At 45.6% G+C, this 20615-nt stretch overlaps 1 protein-coding gene across 1 annotated transcript; it reads left to right on the forward strand.

Annotated features, from left to right (window-relative positions):
* Positions 1 to 15675: 15675 nt before the first annotated feature.
* Positions 15676 to 16878, forward strand: LOC116913988 (olfactory receptor 6S1). The gene has a single exon (XM_032918263.1). It carries the CDS (start codon positions 15676 to 15678, stop codon positions 16669 to 16671), a length of 996 nt encoding a protein of 331 aa, XP_032774154.1. The 3' UTR covers positions 16672 to 16878.
* Positions 16879 to 20615: the final 3737 nt, after the last annotated feature.

A 20615-nucleotide genomic window follows, 5' to 3' on the forward strand; every position in this document is an offset into this window, starting at 1 on the left:
CCCCTCCATCACTCCCTCCAGTCTCCCCTCCATCCTCCCTCCAGTCTCCCCCTCCATCACCCTCTCCAGTCTCCCCTCCATCACTCCTCCAGTCTCCCCTCCATCACCCCCTCCAGTCTCCCCTCCATCACCCCCTCCAGTCTCCCCTCCATCACCCCCTCCAGCCTCCCCCTCCATCATCCTCTCAGTCTCCCCCTCCATCCTCCCTCCAGTCTCCCCTCCATCACCCCCTCCAGTCTCCCCTCTACCACTCCCCCAGTCACCTCCCTCCATCACCCCCTCCAGCCTCCCCCTCCATCATCCTCTCCAGTCTCCCCCTCCATCACTCCCTCCAGTCTCCCCCCTCCATCACCCTCTCCAGTCTCCCCCTCCATCCTCCCTCCAGTCTCCCCCTCCATCACTCCCTCCAGTCTCCCCCCTCCATCCTCCCTCCAGTCTCCCCCCTCCATCACCCTCTCCAGTCTCCCCTCCATCACTCCCTCCAGTCTCCCCTCCATCACCCCCTCAGTCTCCCCCCATCACCCCCTCCAGTCTCCCCTCCATCACCCCCTCCAGCCTCCCCTCCATCACCCCCTCCAGCCTCCCCCTCCATCCCCCCCCCCAGCTTCCCCCTCCATCACCCCCTCCAGCCTCCCCCTCCATCACCCCCTCCAGCCTCCCCTCCATCACCCCCTCCCTCCAGCCTCCCCCCCTCCATCACCCCCTCCAGCCTCCCCTCCATCACCCCTCCAGCCTCCCCTCCATCACCCCCCTCCAGCCTCCCCTCCATCACCCCCTCCAGTCTCCCCCTCCATCACCCCCTCCAGCCTCCCCCTCCATCACCCCCTCCAGTCTCCCCCTCCATCACTCCCTCCAGTCTCCCCCTCCATCACCCCCTCAGTCTCCCCCTCTACCACTCCCCTGCAGTCACCCTCCCTCCCTCTCCCCCTCCAGCCTCCCCCTCCATCATCCTCTCCAGTCTCCCCCTCCATCACCCCTTCAGTCTCCCTCCTTTCCTTCCATCAAACTATTACTCTTGTTTTCTTACATTCAACCTCTCCGATCTCTGCCTCTATGTCTTTCCCTCCTCCTTCACCTCCGCTTGTCCCTCCCTTATCCTTTCTACCCTGTTCTCCCTCCTTCCTTCCACCTTTACTCTTGGTTGTCTCTTTGACTCCTTTGCTTTTCCTTCCCCTCCCCCACTTCTCCTCCATGCTGCTGTCTCCCTTTCAGTCTTGGGAGGGGCTTGCTAGTGGTTGTTAAAGGTTTCACTGAGCTTATCCTGGGGAATAAACAACAACAAAAACTGAGTATCTAGGGAAAACAGAGCACAGGGCCGTGGAGAAAGCAAAAGTAACAGCTTTATTGCAAACCACTCAGTCTGGGTTGAGTGGTGCTCTAAGCTGGGAGTTCACTAAAGAGTCTCTGAGTGGGTGGGGGTAGAGGGAAGGGGAATACAGCCCCTGTGTCCTCCCCTTCCCCCATGGTGATGTTAATTTCCCTTTTCCTCTCCCCGCACTTTCCCACTGTCCTTTTTCCAAGATGACTTACTGAGGCTGCTTTTGCTTTCCCTATCTACCTGTCCCCCCAACTACCCCCAGTCCTTCCTCTTTGTTTGCCCTTTTCTGTCCCTGTCCCCCTCCCCTTGACAGGGCCTCACATTGTAACCCTGTAACCCTAGAAAACCTGGAACTCACTGTATAGACCAGAACAGCCTTAAACCCACAGAAATCTGCCTGACTCTGCCTCCTGAGGGCTGGGATTCTGGTCTTGTGCCCACTCTATCTCTCGATCTGCCCTCCTTTCTCCCCTCAGCCCGTGTCTCTTTTTGTTCTCTGAGGGCTTGTTAGGCAATGTTTGTCTCTGACTCCTTATGTGTTTCCTTGCAAGTATGTGACAGTCCCCTCTCTCCTTTTTCTCTCCCCCATTTTTCCTTTGCCCCGTCCTCCTTTCCCCACCCTCTCGATTATCAGTCACTGTCTTTGTAGCTTATTCTCTTTCTGTCTTTCTGTCTCATTTTCTCACCTTGTGTGGAGGAATGGGGGCAGAAAAGACTCATTCAAGCTGTTTCTTGCACTTGTGAGAGAGGTCCATCACTGCTAGCAAGATGAGGTTACCCCTCAACGTGCACATGGTAGCATGCTGACCTCCACTCCTGTGCCTTAGCTCACTCAGACCTGTGCATGTTTTACCACCCTTGAGGGAAGAGTGAGGGTCACCTGCTTTCAGTCAGTCATTGCTTTGCTACACTTGAAGGTAAAGATCAGAGAGGAGCTAAAATGGGGACTTTGAAAAAGCTCAAGTGGCCTGGGAGGATGGGGGCTATTGAGTGAGTAATCCAAGCTAGATTGGATAGCAACCGTGTTCTTGTGGGGCCATCCAAATTCACGGCCTTCTCACCGGGCACTGTTAGTGGGCGTTCTTGCTGGCTTTGCTCCCAGGCCGTATTGGACCCCAGTTGAAAGACGAAAAGGCCCAACCTCTTACAGGAGGAGAAAGGCAGTGCCGGGATCAGGAGAGGGGTGGCCTCTGAGAAGATGGAGTGGCTAGCTACCATGTAGTGTCCAATTGGAACTGGCCATGACCAAGGACTCCAAAGGGAACCTCTTCCTTAGGAGCGCAGCTTTCTGATGCTTGTGAAAAAGGGAGGGGCCGTTTCCCTTTGGGGCAGGATGACAGGTGAGTCTTCCTTTCTTCTCAAGCAGCTTCTCTCAGTGCCAGTGTGTAGCCACTACACCAAGCTAAGAATCCACTGCTGAAGGAAAGCAGTGTCAATGTCAGGCCAACTGAATCCCCCTGCCTCAGCATCGTCCTGGTATTCTGTAGCCTTCAAAAGGCTCAAAGGCACCATTCCTCCGGGTCAGGTGTGGTGGCCCGCACCATCAATCCCAGTGCTTGGGGTGGGGTGGGGGCAATGTGGAGGTGCATGGATCTGAGTTTTTAACTTGCCTAGGGCTACATAGAGAGACCCTATCTCAAAAACAAACAAACAAACAAACAAAACTAAACTAAACACCAAACAAAAGGGTTGAGTGAAGTCTTTATAGTAACAGAACAAAGGAAGTTGATTACAAGATAATTATTAAGTTCATTGGCGGAAACACTGGGAAGTCAGGTTGCGTCAAACAGGGAAATCTCTGTCATAGCCTCAGTTGCTATCTGAACAGTCTTAGCTTTTGGATTGCAGGAAGTCTGTGTCAGGACTGGGGAAATATTCAATAGCAAAGCACTGTCATGCAACTGGGAGAACTTGTATGCAGATCTCCAGCTCCTGAGTAAAGCTGAAAATGACATCACCTGTCTGGGAAGTGACATCACCTATCTGGGAAATGACATCACCTCTCTACAATGCCAGCAGTTCTAGAGTGAGATAGGAGACAAAAACATGAAAGAACTTGAAGAACAAGAAGAAATCCTGCCTCCAACAAGGCACAAGGCTAGGACTGACACTAAGGTTGTCCTGTGAGCTCCATGTATGCGCACACACACACACACACACACACACACACACACACACACACATACACATGAAAGAAAAGCTTCTACAGTAAGTAGTAAGTTCCTATATGACCCGACAAATGGCCCTTAGTGTTGGTTATCCCTCTCTGTATTGACTCCTTACCTGCCTCTTTCCCATCCTCTGTTAGTCTCCTCTCTGTCTCCGTAACTATTATGCTTCTTCTCTGGGAGATTCTCAACCCCCTTCTATACTTGATCTCTGTGGTTGTGTGGACTGTGGCATTGCTATCAAATGCTGCATCCACACATAGAACACACACCATTTTTATCTGTTTTGGATTCGAGTTATCCCACCTGAGATGGTTTTATTTCTCCACCCATTTACCTGCAGATTTCATGATTTTTTTTTAAAACAGCCAATATATCCTACTGTGTAAATGTACCATATTTTTCTTTATCCATTCATCAGTTAATGGACATTTAGGCTGTTCCCAATTTCTGGCTATTATGAATAGAGCAGCAGTGAACATGGATGAACATGTATCTGTGTAGGATGAGGCAGCCTTTGTACATGCCCAAGAGTAGTATAGTTCAATCCTGACGTAGATCTATTCCCGGATTCCTAAGGAACTGCCATACTTTCCACAGTGGCTCTACAAGTTTGAACTCCCACCAGCAATGGATGAGTGTTTGCCTTATCCCACACCTCAGCAGCATAAGCTGTCTTTGGTTTATTGGTCTTGGCCATTCTTACTGGCATAAGATGAAATTTCAAAGGATTTTTGATCTGCATATCCTTGATTAAAGATGTTAAACATTTCTTTAAGTGTTTCTCAGCCACCATTTGCATTTCGACCTTGGGAACCTGCAGTTCTGCACCCCATTTTTAAATGGGTTATTTGCTCCCTTGCCTTCCAGTTTAGGGTTTTGTTTGTTTAGTTCTTTATGTATTTAGATGCTAACATTCTATTGGATACACAGTTGGCAAAGATTTTCTCCCCTTCTGTAGCCTGCTGCTTTATCTGACTAATGGTGTCCTTTGCCTTACAGAAGCTTTTCAGTTTCACGAGGTCCCATTTATTAACTGCTGTTCTTAGTGTGTGAGTTTTCAGTGCTAATGAGTTCAAGACCATTCCTCACTTTCTCTTCTGTCAGATTCAGGCTGTCTGGTTATGGGCTTTGGATTGTCTTTATTGTCGTAAATTGCCCTTATTATACCAAGGTATGTCTCTTGCATTCCCAGTCTCCCGGGAATTTTTCAGGAAGGGATGTTAAATTTTTAATCATGGTGGATAGTCTTTTTGGTGTGCTCTTGTATTCGGTTTGCAAGTATTTTATTGAGAAGTTTTTCATCTGTTTTCATCAGGACAACGGGTCTGTAATTCTTTATTGGATCTTTTCATGGTCCGGGTATCATGGTAATTGTGGCCTCATCAAAGAAATTCGTTTCTTCTGTTTCTATTTTGCAGAATAATTTGAAGAACGTTGGCATTGATTCTTCCTTGGATGCCTTCCTTCGGCATTTAATCCTTCTGACCCTAAGCTTTTTTTGGTCGGGAGATTTTAAAATACTGCTTCTATTTCACTATGGCTTTTGAATCTTCCTAAGTCACTTATCTGATCTTGACTTAACTTTGGTTAGGTTGTATGCATAAAGAAATGTATACATTTCTTTGAAGTTTTCCAGGTCGATGGGGTACAGATTATTGAATTATGCCTGTGACTCCCTGGATTTCCTCGCTGTCTGTGGTGATGTCCCCCTTTTCCTCTCTAATGTCATTAATTTGAATCTTCTCTCCATCATTTAGTTAACTTGCCTAAGCATTTATCAGTCTCAGAATTCTTTCAGAGAACCAACTCTCCATTTCATTTAAATCTTCTCTTTGTATGTTTTCATTTAAATCTTCTCTTTGTATGTTTTTTGTTTTGTTTTGTTTCTGTTTTATTGATTTAAGTTCTGAAATTGATTCCATCCACTCCTGCCATCTACTCCATTTGAGTGTTAGTTCTAGGAGATCTCCCTATTTTTTCATTTCTCTTTTATTTTTCTTCATCTCATCTCATCTCGTCTTTCCTTCCCTTCCCTCCCATCTTCTCCTCATTCCTCCCCTCCCCTCATTACCTCGTTTCTCTTTTCTTTTTGTGACAGGGTTTTTCTGTGTAGTCCTGACTGTCCTGGAAATCTCTCTGTAGACCAGGTTGACCTGAAATTCAGAGATTCCCCCTGCATCTACCTCCCGAGTGCTGGATTAAAGGCCTGTGCCACCATTGGCCAACCTCTCCAGCGTTTTCACATAGGCACTTAGTGCTATGAACTTGTCACCTAGAACCACCTTCATTGTGTCCCATAGGTTTGGGTATTTTGTGATTTCATTGTCATAAAGTTCTAAAAAGTTTTTAAATTTCCTTCTTAATTTCTGTCTTGGCCCAGTTTTCCTTCATTCGTGAGTTCAGTTTCCATGAGCTTGTGAAGCTCCTGTTGTCTCTATTGCTGTTGATATTTAGCTTTAATCCAAGATGCAGAGTGTTATTACAATTTTCTTGTATCTGTTGAGACTTGCTTTGTGTTCAAGAATGTAGTCAATTTTGGGGAAAGCTCAATGAGCTTCTGAGAAGAAATTATATTCTTTTTTGTTTAGGTAAAATATATCCTAGGGACATTTGATTTATGACATTATTTAATTCCAGTATTTCTGTTTGTTTTTTGTCCAGATGACTTGTCTATTAGAGAGAGTAGGGTATTGAAGTCATCCAATTTTATTATAGTTGTAGTAGTATTTATTTTATGAACTTGGGGTGTCCTTGTGTTTGATACATAAATATTTTCTGTGCCTTAAAACTTCAAGGCAAGCCTCACCAATAGAATACAAGTAACAGAAGGAAGAATCACAAGTGTTGATGACAAGATAGAAGAAATGAATACCTCAGTCAAAGAAGATGCTAATTCTAAAAAAAATCCAGGCACAAAACATCCAGAAAACCTGGGACACTATGAAAAGATCAAGTCTACAAATAGTAGGACTAGACAAAGAAGAAGAAACTTAGGTTTAAGGCACAGAAAATATTTTCAACATTATAGAAGAAAATTGTCTTAACCTAGAAAAGGAGACGCCTATCAAGGTAAGGTACAAGAAGGACCCAGAACATCAAGTAGACAAGATGGGAAAAGAAATTCCCACCACACACAATAATCAAAACACTAAATGCACAGAATAACAACAAACAAAAAGTTGCAGAAGAAAAGCACCAAGTAACATATCAAGCCCAACCCAAAGGCTTCGTAAACATTTCATTCCCAGTTTTCTCAGTTTGTGTTTTCTTTAATGATCCTATTTCTTCTTTCACATCTTAACGAACTATTTTTATTATTTTACTCCACCGTTTGTATTTTAGTAGACTTGATTAATGGATTTATCCATATTCTCTTTAAGGTCCTTGAACATACTCACAATTGCTATTCAGAAGTCCTGTGCTTTGGTTATCTTACATAATTACACTTCTTAGTGTCTGTGGTAGGAGGATTTCTGGGTCCTGGTGATGTCTAGACATCTGGGGTAGAGATGATTCGGGTGATTGGAGTGCTGACATCTGGTCTTGTCTTTGCTGGGTGGGTCCTTGTTTTCTTTTGCTCTTCTGGATCTTAGGAAAGCCTGTGAGGTAGGTAGCTTTCCTGGTGGGTAGCCGAGAGGAATAGAGTAGCACAGAGAAGAGGCTGAGAGAGTCCATGGGAAGGAGCTCAGGAAAAGCTGTGTAAACCAACAGGCAGGGGTCCCTAGGTAGTTGGAGGTTTTGTGGGAGAGGCTTCCTCCAATAGGCTGTAGTACGGTGAAGAAATAATCTGGAGGGACATCGTGAAAGATCTCTGGGGACCCTGGGTCCGTATCAAGAATTGGAAACTCCAGTGAGTGGAGTTGAGATGAGAGGAGGGGCACCTTCAAATCGCATGAGGTAAAGTGAAAATCAGTTACTCAGTTCCAGCTGGGTGAGTGTGGTAGGCTCTCTGGTTGGGTATCGAAAACAAGGTACTCATCCCTAGAAAGGTATGCAAGCAGGCACAGTGTATGGACTCAGCAGTATGTGTGTGTGTGTGTGTGTGTGTGTGTGTGTGTGTGTGTGTGTGTGTGTGTGTGTGTGTGTAAATGAAGAGGAGGTTGTGAATTTGGGAGGGAGCAATGGTAGAGGCAAAGAAGGGAGGGGTAGAAGGAAAGGAAGGAAGGAAAAATGATGTAATTATGTCTTAATTAAATTTTAAAAAATGTAAACCATGGAGTATTCAATACCATGAAACTGGAAACCTCTTAAACTGTGAACCGGAACAAACTTTTCTTTGTAAAAAGTTGCTTATTTCTGTTATTTCGCTACAGGAACTGAAGGCTTCTTAACGCAGCAATGAACTCAGAGTTGGAAAGGTTAGCTTGGGGTTGTAACTGAAGGTTCTATTCTGGCGACGGTTGGCCTGCTGCTCTGGCAAGCTGAGCTCTCACCTCATGGTGTAAGAATATGGTCAGAAGACTCACCGTGCTGTGCTGCCTTAGCAAGTGCAAGGCCCTGGGTCTGATCCTCAGCACCATGGAGACCTCCACATGCAAGACTAGACATCAAAAACCATGAGCTAAGCCAGGCATAGTGGTACTCACCTTGAATTCCAGCACCCAGGAAGCAGAGGCAGGGACATTAAGGCCAGCCTGATGTATATGGTGAGACCCTGTTTCAAAAAAAAAAAAAATCACCAACCAACCAACCAGAAACCTGTGCTCTAAATGCAGCTCTTACCTTTTAAAGTTGATTCTCTTAGGTTTCTGCTGTAGTGACGGGAGACTGGTGGATGTAGGGCAGAAGACTAATCAATAGATCTAGTGCCCTTACAAGATGAGGCCAGAGGTCTAGCATGCTCTTCTCATCTGTGGAGCCAAGTGAAAGACTCCAGGAGGCAAGCAAAGAGCCCTTGCTGGGGACCTGGCTGCAAAGACCCCTGCTCCCAGCAGCTTCTATCCTCAATCGCGAGAAGATAAATGTGTCATTTGTGATTTTTTAAAAAAGATTTTATTTACTTATTATATGTATATAGGTGAGCACCTGTAGCTGTCTTCAGACACACCAAAAGAGGGCATCAGATCCCATTACAGATGGCTGTGAGCCACCACATGGTTGCTGGGAATTGAACTCAGGACCTCTGGAAGAGCAGTCAGTGCTTTGTAACCACTGCGCCATCTCTCCAGTTCTATTGTTTGTTTTCTTCTCTCCAGCTCTATTATTTGTTTTCTTTAACCCTGAAAATAAATGTTTGCTTTTGTAGTGTGGTGGCCAAAACTCGAGCTTTGTCCGGGCTAGATAGGCAAGTTCTCTGTCACCAATCTATCTCTACAGCCCACCTGGTTCGTGGCAACTTGTGACAGCAGCCTGGGCGGAGCTAAACTCCTGTTAACTCGTTTTGTGACAGCACAAACGCGTTCCTACGTTGTTAAAAACTTAAATGGGACAAAAGAAGAGACTGATTTTAAGGAATCTGTCAGAACGAAAACGGGACTTCTGTATCCCAACCATTATTCTAATGCAATCTTCCAAACTGTGATCCTCTGTGTTCTTGAACTTCTACCTCCACAGTGTCTGGAGTAGGAGCAGGTTGTTTCAGACTAAGTTGAATTCCTTTTGGAGATCATTATCAGTTTGCATTTCCTGGGATCCGCATAACCCACATGGTATTTGACATTCCCCAGAGACTGGTTGGTTAATTCTGCAGAATTAGTTTCTATCTTTAGGGAGATATTTCTGATGTTAATTTAAAAAAAAAGATGTATTTATTTTTATATATTTGAATACATTGTCACTGTCTTCAGACACACCAGAAGAGGGCATCAGATCCCATTACAGATGGTTGTGAGCCACCATGTGGTTGCTAGGAATTGAACTCAGGACCTCTGGAAGAGCAGTCAGTGCTCTTAACCACTGAGCCATCTCTCCAGCCCTGGATGCTAATTTTTAACTAACATCATCAGTATTTCTAACCACTTAGTCATCTCACAGAGACTTGATTGCCACGATGATATATTTACTCAGTTTCCCTCTTTGCCTTTGGAGCACGATCAGTGAGAACTTTCCCCCATGGGCTTGGGTGTTTGAACACTTGGTCCCCAGTTGGTGATGCTGTTTGGAGCTGACTGTCCCCACCACAACAGACTCTTATCCCCCTGGAGCTGTAAGCCAAAATAAACTCTTCCTTTATATCCTGTAGAATTTCCCTCTCTTATGACCACAAAGATAGAAAATGTTTTAACTATGATTACTAATGTGAAGAAAAAAAATCTATTAGTTACTTTATGCGGCTGCGTTTTGTGGTCATAGAACAACAACAACAACACATGTTTAGTGTGGGTCAACACTGAACTAATGAAAACAGTTAATTGGAGGGGTTGGGGATTTAGCTCAGTGGTAGAGCGCTTGCCTAGCAAGCACAAGGCCCTGGGTTCGGTCCTCAGCTCCGAAAAAAAGAAAGGAAAAAAAAAAAAAAAAAGAAAATGGTTAATTGGGAGATGGGGTTCGAGTGGGTATGGACAAGGGAGGGAGTAGGGTTTAGTTTCCCTTGTGTCACTGGAGATACAAGTGGGTTTGTGCAAGTGCTCAAACCACCATTGAGCTATACCTAGTCCTGTTAACCTACATGTTGTTATAGCTTTCCTTTTGAACCATGTGCAGATACCTTAAAGATACAATCTAAAACATCCTAAGCATATGCAGTCACATACAGAAGCACATTTTTCCTACTACGCTCTATTGTTACACGACCAACTAGGTTTGATTGTATTATTAGCCAAGTGCCAGAGCCATTTCCACACAAGCTTAACACTTAATTGCAACGCTTAATCTTTGACAAAGGTGTCACAAACATTTTCTGGTGCCAAGAGCCTCTTCGACAAACGGTTCTGGAAAAACTGCATGTAGAAAAACGAGACTACACGTCTTACCCTGTAGAAAAACTCATTCTAAATGGATTATATACTTTAATGTAAGACCCGAAACTTTGAGATTGATAAAGGGAACAGAGAAAATGCTTCAAGGATAGCTAAGGACCTTGGGAAAGGTTCTAACTGCACAGGAAATAATCTTAATAGTTGACACAGAAGATTGCACAAGATTAAACCTCTTCAGTGCCACAAAGGAAGCAATCTTTGTAGTGAAGAAACAGCCTGCTGAACGGGGAAAAAATGTTGCAATGTCTCATAGGAAATAAATGTTAAAAAAAAAAAAAAACTATACAGAACTGCAAAGTTAAATACCAAAAATTATATGACTAATAAATGACCTAATGAACTGAGTACATATCTCTCCAAAGAAATGAAACAAAATGGCCAATAAGGATTTGAAAATGTGTTTAATGTCCCTAGATATGAGGGAAAAAATTAAAAATTACTTTGAGACACCATGTCACCCCAGTTGGAATCATCAAGCAAAAAGTGACAGCAAAGGTTAACCAGGATGAAATGAAAGAGACATTTTTATTTACTCCTAGTCAGAATCCAATATGGAAGTCAGGGGTTGGGGATTAGCTCAGTGGTAGAGCACTTGCCTAGCAAGCACGAGGTCCTGGGTTCAGTCCTCAGCTCCGGAAGAAAACGACGATATGGAAGTCAATCTGGAGACTCTTCAAAATACCGAATCCTACCATAGAATCAATCCAGCCTTACCTCAACGTCAGTGTAGCACAGAGATCCTCATCTACCAGTGTTCATCGCTGCTGTATTCATAGGAGCCAAGAAATGGAGCCAACGAACAGCCACAGATGTACAGGGAAGGAGAACATGGGTGAGTATACACAATGGAATTGACTTCAGCTGTCATACAGAATGAAGAACTTACGACATCCATAGGCAATGGAAATAAGACAAACTCAGAAGACTCATATATATGGAGTCTATATTTAAATTTAAACGTACATTGTACACATATGTATATATGTAGGATGTGGGAGTAGGAAGGTGACTCTGAAAGAGAGAAAGACTAAGGGAGGGGCAGCAGAGCGGGTAATAGGACGTATGTGCAGTTAAATGGGAAGGTGGAAGGGGAGACACAAGATGCTGGGATATGGGGAAGTGTAGGAGGGCAAATAAAAGTAAATAATAAGATCATAACAATATGCCTTGTGGAAATGTCTCAAGAAAACCAATTTCTTTGTATACTAGTCAAAATTTAAAATTTTTGAAAAACTAGTTCTGTCTGTAATTTAAAAAAATAGTTCTGTAATTTAAAAAAATCTCATCTTATTTTTAAGTATTAGAATCCAATCAAAAAGTTTTATTTTGAGGCAGAATCTTATTCTGTATCCCAAGCTGACCTCAAATTCATGCTAATCCAAGTACTGGGCTTACAGACATGAGCCACTAGATCCCTCTTCAGTTTACAGCTTTGCGTAGAGTTTTCTAGACAGCTCTCATACACCTTGGGGCTTCTCTTTAGATGCACCCTTCCCTTAGCTTAGCAGGTGAGGGCTCCCACAGAGTCTGCTTTCCTGTGACAGCTCTGCCTGCCCTCCAGTCCGCTCTTGCTCCTTCCTTATAGTTCAGTGACGGCTCGCCTCACTTTGCCCAGCTTTCTTTATGGCTGTCTCAAATGCTGTCAGAAGGATTATGTCCAGCGAGGATGGAATCCAGTCAGACTGACCCTGGACGGCCCTGGGTGTTCTACGTGGCTCAAAACCCAACTCATGTTTATTTCAGAGTAGCAGCTGCTCTTCCAGTCTGAGGATTCAGAGTAGGTGAGCGCGCACCCCATCTTTAAGCATCTTGCATGTTCCAAGCGTTGTGACTCATGTCACAAATGCAAAGGTGAAAGCTTGGTGTCCTTAAGGTTAAGGGACTGGAAGAGGAGCCAAGAAAGAAAGGTTGTGATGTGGTCGGCTAAGTGTCAGGTGGGAAAGAAGTCGGCAGAAGCTGTCATAGTTCTGGTTGGAGAGTGGTTAGAAAGGTGAGGTGGGAGAGGAATGGGTAGGAGAATTGAGTAAACTGAGGGCTGGACCTGAGCAAGAAGCCACCAGGTCTTTAGGGAGGGGCATATGGTTCGTAGAGATGAACACATGTGAGCTGCTGTCCAGAATCCCTGACGATGTTTTGGGTGTGTGGAACTCCACATGATTGGTCGGATAAAGGATATAGCAGGGAGACACAGGAGCAGAGAGATGGTACTACCTCATCACACCCTTGGGTGTCCCATTATTTTCCACCATAGAACCCAAGGGGAAGAGTCACGCCATCATTTTAAGTCCTCAGGGTGAAGAGGTGAGCTCTATGTTGCTTGGGTTACAGACATTTCCCCCCGAGTGTCATGAGGAGTAAGGCAGTTGATCCTGGTCAGATGTCGTGATTTCTCTCGTTGCCATGATTGATTACATGGTCGTTACAGTTGCCGGACTTAGGATAGTTGATGTCAAATGAAGAAAACATTCTTTGTCTCCCTCTCTGATTTACCGGGCACAAGGTCTAGAAAGTTATCGTAGACCTTTGGGGCACGTTTGCACCCCCACCCTCTCTCTTTTATCGTCTTGCTGTTTGGGTAATTTCTCTCTCCCCAACCCTGCTGCTCCTTATGTTCCTCACGTCTGGATCAAGTCCTACTTCTCCACTGGAAACCAAAGTGGCACATGGAAAAGCCTATCTTGCAATACAGAGATTTATTAGAGACCAATGACTTCAAGTGTTTTTCCCTGCACTCGATCTAAACCCAGGAGCCAGGAAGAATGGGGTCTAAAAGCAAAACAACGGACATTCTATTCCTAAAACCCATCAAGATAAAAAAAACAATGTTTTTCAAGCACTAGAGAGGAAAACATCTATTGGTAAGTATGTTTTACTTTTAAGGTAGAAGTAACTGGCCATGTTCACCCCTTGCCTTCCAGTTACTGTTCTTACAGTGACATTTTGGAATGCTGAGAAAATTATCTTCCACATGAACTGTGCCTAGGTCAGCCTAGGAGCCATTCTATCTACACAGAGAGAGACTGAGTCCTGATGTTTGACTTGCTCCTGGCATAAGAAGGGACACTATACCCAGGAACGGTGTTTATTCTCCTTTCTGTGACTTCAAGGCCAACCTGGTCTATGTAGCAAGGTCCAAAGCTACTTAGTGAGACCCTGTCTCAAATCACTCGATCAGACAAACAGAACAAAGCAAAACCTGTGAATAACAATGTAACACCCTCCTCAGGGTCAGGAAGCCCCTGTGCTCACAAGGCAGAAGATCAGCGCCAGAGGTTATGCCAGGGAGAAAGACCCAGGGGAAGAGGCCTTACCTACCCTTCTCTTGTTTTCCCAAGTGCAGAATACATCCCTTGGAACCACGAAGATAACAGGCTACTCTTGGTTTAGCAGTGCAGGCTGCTGGAAGGATGGGAGGATGGAGGTGATACTGACTTACAAACTGGGAAAGAGAAATACTTCAGGGTCTCTGCTTGATATGTCAAGGGCATCCTGGAGCAGGAAAGTCATCCCCCGTTACATCAGAGATGAGAAACTCAGTCCAATGAGGCGGCTTCATAAGGCATGACAGAGGACCAGAAAAAGATCTGCTTCGAGACGGCCGGTGCCTTCCCGTTACACTTCATCCTTACCTTCTGTTCTCAGGTCAAATGCTTTGCGTCTGTGGAGAATGTTCCTCTCCCCTCAAGTGCTCACTGTAGAGCCTGTATTTTACGCCCCTCTTTCTAAGGCTCATGATTCCCAGTCTTCTTTCCGTTCTCTACAGACCAGCAGCACTCCTTCGCATTGGACAGTGATCCAGCAATGTGGCCTGTCTGGATTGAGGAGTACAGAACGCGTTGCATGGTGAGGGCAGAGCGAAAACTGTAGCCCTAACCTGCGCAGTGCGATTCCTGTGCACGCCGGAGGGAGGGGGGCAGCGAGGGAACCCCTGAGGTGAATAACCACAAAGGTTCTGAGTCCTAGACCAGAGTGGCGAATGCTCCCCACTCCCACATCTAAGATCCAGAGGTGAGAGCGGGGACTAGAAGTCGGGGGTCTAACCTTTTCTGGGGATGGGGTGGTTGTCCTAAAATGTCACAACAGGAATGGGGTGTGTTCAGAACAGTACAGCTCGGGAACAAGCAGTGTTCTTAAAGCCAATCCTGATGTTTTGCTACTGGGAGTTTTCAGTTAGTTTTCTCTTACCTTTAGATTGTGCTTTCCATATCTTTTAGTGGTGACTTTTACAGACAGCACTGTAGAATGCCATCCATTTGACCATTGGTTTTTGGGTTTGGTTTTGTTTTTAAAGTTTGTGGGACTGGAAGGTCTTGAATCAACTTCATTTCCAGTTTAACTAATTATAGCAGGGACTTGCAATTCTGTTTCCAAAAGTCTAGTGGAACCTGCTTTCAAAAAGGCTTCAGACTGTGTCTCAGAAAGGAAAAAATGTCACAAATTGTTAAGGGCCTCATGAGCTCGTATTGATGTTAGCCAGGGCACTTTTAGCTTGCATCTAAGTGGACGGATCAATAAGGCTTCCTGCTATAGTCTCCTTTACATGGACTATGGTTACTTCAGAAACGCAGGCAGCTTGTGGCGATCTGAGTTCAGATCTAAGTTCAAATCTTGGTTTATTGTGAAAATTCTCCATAAAAAGGGAGAATCGGTGTATAAAATGTCCCAGCTCTCCTACTGATTGTTTAGTTGGGTAATTAAAATGCAAACAAGGGCTCCATCCCTTGATTGGCTTCCCAACACGGGGGGTGGGGGGTGGGGATGGGGTCGGGATGGGGGGTGAGAGTGGGAGGATGGGGGTGGGGAGTAGGGGGGGGGAGTAGGGGGTGGTGGGAACCAATCCTGGACTTACACCTTCATCCTGATTTTCTCTGCCACTTTGTTAGGTTGACATAGGAAACTTTTGAATCCTTTGTCCTGTTATTTCTCTTGCTCCTTACTGAAATTTGTAATGAGTGTGCGTAGAGACACAAGCATTCTAAGGCAGGAAATCAACTGGCCCTCTGTTTCTTCACAAAAAAATCACATTCTCATATTTTCACCCGATTCAGATGTTCAGAGATATTTTCCTCATCGTAATGAAGAAGCCATCATCGGTCAAGATTTGAGAATGAGATAGGCGAAGACATAGGCTCCTGACATTTTCCTAAGACAGCTACCCTTTAGGGAAAGTTTCTCTGTAAGCAGACAGTGACCTTGAGCTTCGGGGTGGGAGGCAGAGCGTCTTTTCCTCACGACCACGTTACCTGTTATCTTACAGCTGGGGAAGATAATGACTCCCAGCGGGAACCAGAGTGATGGCACTACGGAGTTTGTCCTGGCGGGCTTCCCGAATCTCAACGGCACAGGAGTGGAAGTGTTCTCCGTGTTCCTTTTCATCTACCTGTTGACTCTAACGGGCAACATGTTGATTGTGGGGGTGGTGGGAGCTGATCACCGCCTGCAGACGCCCATGTATTTCTTCCTGGGTAACTTGTCCTGCCTAGAGATTCTGATCACTTCCGTCATCATCCCGAAGATGTTGAGCAATTTCCTCTCGAGGCGGCACACCATTTCCTTTGCTGCCTGTATTACTCAGTTTTACTTTTACTTCTTCCTGGGGGCCTCTGAGTTCCTACTGTTGGCCGTCATGTCTGTGGATCGCTACCTGGCCGTCTGCCGACCTCTGCATTACCCCTTGCTCATGAATGGAGCCGTGTGCTTTCGGGTTGCCTGGGCCTGCTGGATGGGGGGGCTCCTCCCCGTGCTCGGCCCCACAGTGGCCGTGGCCCTGCTTCCTTTCTGCAAACAGGGTGCCGTGGTTCGGCATTTCTTCTGTGACAGTGGACCCTTGCTTCACCTGGCTTGTACCAACACCACGAGACTGGAGGAGGCTGACTTTATCCTGGCCTTTCTTGTCATTGTCTCCTCACTCACCGTTACTGCTGCATCTTATGGCTTCATAGTCCTGGCTGTCCTGCGCATCCCCTCAGCTTCGGGTCGGCAGAAGGCTTTCTCCACCTGTACCTCCCACCTGATGGTGGTGACCCTCCTCTATGGGAGTGCCATTTTCCTCTACGTGAGGCCATCCCAGAGTGGCTCTGTGGATACGAACTGGTCAGTGACCGTGATAACAACATTTGTGACCCCTCTGCTGAACCCATTTATCTATGCTTTGCGCAACGATCAAGTCAAGGAAGCTTTGAAAGAGATGTTCAGAAAGGTAGCCGCAAAGCTTTTTGAACAGACTTTACTTGGGGATAGTTTGAGAAAGAAGACAGTGAGTTGAAGGCAAAGGGACCCAGTTTCAGGTCCACATATTCCCAGCATTCCCTTCCTCATGAGAGGAGCCACAGTGAGCTTCAAGGAGAGCAAGCCTACACTTCTCTCTCAAGCAAAAATGAATTGACTACATTATGCCTTGTAATAACCTCTCAGACTATTTTCAATATCTTATTTTATTAATTATGTGCCTATGTGGGGGGATATGGGGTACGCCCACGAGAGACTAGGAGTCAGAGATTCTCTGGTAGGTAGACAGGGAGAAGAGCCGTGTCTGTGTAATAAAGGTGACCGACGTCCAACATGGCTGGCTTTTCTCACCCTCCTGATCTGTTACAAAAACTTGACAGCTTAAAACAAAGGTCTGGAAGGCTCTTTTTCCCCTTGCCTCCGGCTGATAGACAGTTACGCAATAGCTATAGGCCAATCAGCTAGTCTTTCTTCAAACTGATCCTAAATTAGGGGAGTGTGGTGCCCCCATAGACTCATGTGTGTGAATGCTTGGCCCATAGGGAGTGGCACTATTAGGAGGTGTGGCCTTGTTGGAGTGGGTGTGGCCTTGTTGGAGTGGGTGTGGCCTTGTTGGAGTGGGTGTGGCCTTGTTGGAGAGGGTGTGGCCTTGTTGAAGGAAGTGTGTTACTAGGGGATGGGCTTTGATGTTCATATGCTCAAGCTATGTCCCAGTGTGACACACGGTCTCCTGCTGCTTGTGGAGCAAGACATTAAGCTCTTAGCACCATGTCTGCCTCAGTGCTGCCATGCTCCCCACCATGATGATAATGGACTAAACCCCTGAAGCTGTTGCGCCCTCCAATTAAAGGTTGTCCTTTGGTCATAGGGTCTCTTCACAGCAATAAAACCCTGAGACAGGAGGGAAACTCAGACTGAGTTTTTGGCTTCTGAGTGGCCGCCATTTTTATAGTGGGTCTTTTTCTCCACGTGTTTCCAGCATGTGTGTGTTTTCTCACCCACCCCAACCCCCAATATCTTTCTTCAACTGCTGAACCTGTCTGTTCCCATTTGTGGAGTTTGAGATTTCTCCGCTGCCACCTGTCCCACTCCAGAGAATTTTCCTGCCTTCTAATCCTTTAGCTGGCAGAGAATCTGAAGCTGATCAGGACTCCCTGATTGTATCACGCTCACGAGTACAGGTGAGCAGAGAGGACATACTGGGTGCTGGGAGCCAGTCTCGGATTCTCTGAAGAGCGGTAAGTACACTTGACTGAGTCCTTCTCCCGCCCAGCTCAAACTATTTGATACATCAAGACCAAAATTATCTATCATTTCACCTTCCACCCGCCGTCATTATACCCGAAGTGCTTGAACATGTGTGCATTTATCTGGAAAAATCTGTTAAAATATTCCTAATTCAGTATTTAGGAATATCTGTGTACATCCTCTGTTCAAAGGTTAAAATTTGATTACACTTTCAATAAAGTTTTCAATTATTTATGCAAACCAATAATATTAGAAAAATATCAAAAGGAGGCCTGCCGAATGCAGCTTAATTGGTAAAGTGCTTGCCTAGCATGCGTGAACTTCTGGGTTTGAGCCCTATCACTTTGTAAACTAGATATGATAATGTGTTTCTTTAACACTGCCGCTTGGAAATGATCAGAAGTTCAGGGTTATTTTCACCTTCAAGTCTGGGATATATAAGATCCCATAAAGGATGATGATGATTTAATAATAGATAATAATAAGGGCGGGGAAGATGACTCAGTGGGTTAAAGCACTGGCTAGGCAACTATGAGGTTCTGAGTTCAAATCCCAAGCGCCTATGTAAAAGGCCAGCAGCAGTCCTGTGAGAACCTCAACTTCAGTATTGGGAGGGAAGAGAGAGATGCCAAGACGTCACTGGCCAGTCAACCTAGTGAAAATGGTGAGCTTCCAATTCAACGAGAGACCTTGTACCTACATGAACGGGGTGCATATATAGAGAAGCAGGCATTCACATTAAATACATACATACATACATACATACATACATACATCTTAATGCACACAAACAATAAAATCTAAAAAAAAATTATGTAGTATCTTCCATAGAGCAAGCTGTCTGACTTGGATAAATTAAGAATAGAGAGGTCAGTCACCAAGTTTACTAGTAGACAAGGAGACCGCTTAAGATCAATCCTCTGCCTCTTGTCTTGTGGGAGTAGAGTGGCCATGACACAGGCTGAAACAGATTTCATGTCCTGCCTGTTGTGGTTTCTCAGTGTGCTGCTGTAGCACTTTTTAGGACACCCCGACTCTTTGCTCCACGTGTGGGGTCTGCCAGTCTCTCTTTGCAGTATTTCAAGTCAGCACATTCTTAAAGGCGTTTACCCACAGACTTCCAAAGGCTGTTTTGGACGATGTTAGCGTATTCTTCATTTCTGGTTTTCATCTGACGTAAACTACCAAGTAAGTCAAGACATATTTGTGTCGGAGACGACGGAAGTCTCCCGCTGTTTATTTAGTAGGGATGGCTCACGCACCTACTCCTTGACGGTTCCACTTGGGAGGCCGTGGGTTCCAATCCAGCCAGGGCTACATAGTGAGACCTGGTCTCAAAATGGGAAAAGAAAATATACTTAAAGTCCAAAAGCACCTTCGAAAGTTAGCCTCAGCAGCCTGGAACATAGTGAGTTCCAGGATAGCCAGGGCTTCACAGACAGTCCCCGTCTCAAAAACCAACCGACCAAGAAACACATAAATTAAAGTCAGTCTCAGAAGCCCTAGAAGATCCCAACTACACCGGTATTTGACCTTTTCCCTTGATATTTCTCTTTGGCGGTTTTAATCGTTTGGTTTTGTGTGAGAGAGGAGAAATAAGAAAAATCTCGATTCCCTTTAAAAAGAAATTTAAACCAAGCTATGACACTTTTAAGTCAGTTTGACATAGGCGACAGTCATTTGGGAAGAGGAAAGCTCAACTGAGAAAACGCCCTCATCCGATTGGCCTGTGAGAAAGAAGCCTTTGGTGTGTTTTCTGGTTTGATGATTCAAGTGGTAAGGACCAACTCGTTACCGCTGTTCCTGCTCCACAGAGCCCACCCGAGATGAGCATTCAGACAGCCTTTGTAGCCAATTGAAATTCTTTATTCCAGCTGGTTGCGAATACCCGTAGGGATTCACGACCTAAGCGTAGCCTGGAGCGGAATCCTGGCATCTTGCTTAGTAGCGGGTGGGGAGCTTTACAGAAGCAAGCATCTTGACCGAAGCACCTTGTTCTCCCGTTCCTAAACTGGGGCTGGGTAAATTTTCCAGGGGATTCTTCGTCAAGACCAAATTCTAGTTAAACCGGAAATAGCCTCCTCAAGACTACAAGATGGAGGAACTGCGGCGCTGCCTCGCGCAAGCCATGTGAAACAAGTCAGGAAGGAGCACCCCTCCGCTGCCTCTGCGTGAGCTCCAGGCTCAGGTTCCTGCCTTGAGTTCCTGTCCTCCCCCTGCCCCACCCCCGAATGATGGACTACAAGCTGTGAGATGAACTGTAAATTCTTTCCTTCCCAAGTTGCTTCTGGTCATGGTGTTTTACTGTGGTGCTTTGGATGAGAATGGCCCCCATGGGCCCGTATGTTTGAATGTTTGGTCCCCAGTTGACCTGTTTAGGAAGGATTAGGAGGCGTGGCCTTGTTGCAGGAAGTGTGTCATGGCATGCTCTTTCTGCCTGTCACTTATAGATCAGCTGAGAGCTCTCAAGGCCCCAGCACCATGCCTCCCTGCCTGCTGTCATGCTCCTCACCGTGGACCGTGGACCAGGTCATGTTCACGGACCAACCCTGTAAAACGGTAAGCAACCCCCAAAGAACTGCTTCTTTCTTTAAGTTGCCTTGGTCATGGTGTCTCTTCATAGCAACAGAACAATCAGACATGTATCATGGGTACACGGACCTTACCGAAGACGCAAGCTTCTGAGGCAACCAGACCCTATGCTGTCAGAGCTACAGACACATTCTGTGTGAT

The sequence above is a fragment of the Rattus rattus genome, chromosome 12 (assembly GCF_011064425.1).
Source record: "Rattus rattus isolate New Zealand chromosome 12, Rrattus_CSIRO_v1, whole genome shotgun sequence".
In the NCBI taxonomy this organism is placed as follows: Eukaryota; Metazoa; Chordata; class Mammalia; order Rodentia; family Muridae; genus Rattus; species Rattus rattus.

What these genes read in the sequence shown, in the direction of transcription:
- LOC116913988 (XM_032918263.1), top strand. Translation starts at nt 15,676, where the DNA reads ATGACTCCCAGCGGGAACCAGAGTGATGGCACTACGGAGTTTGTCCTG.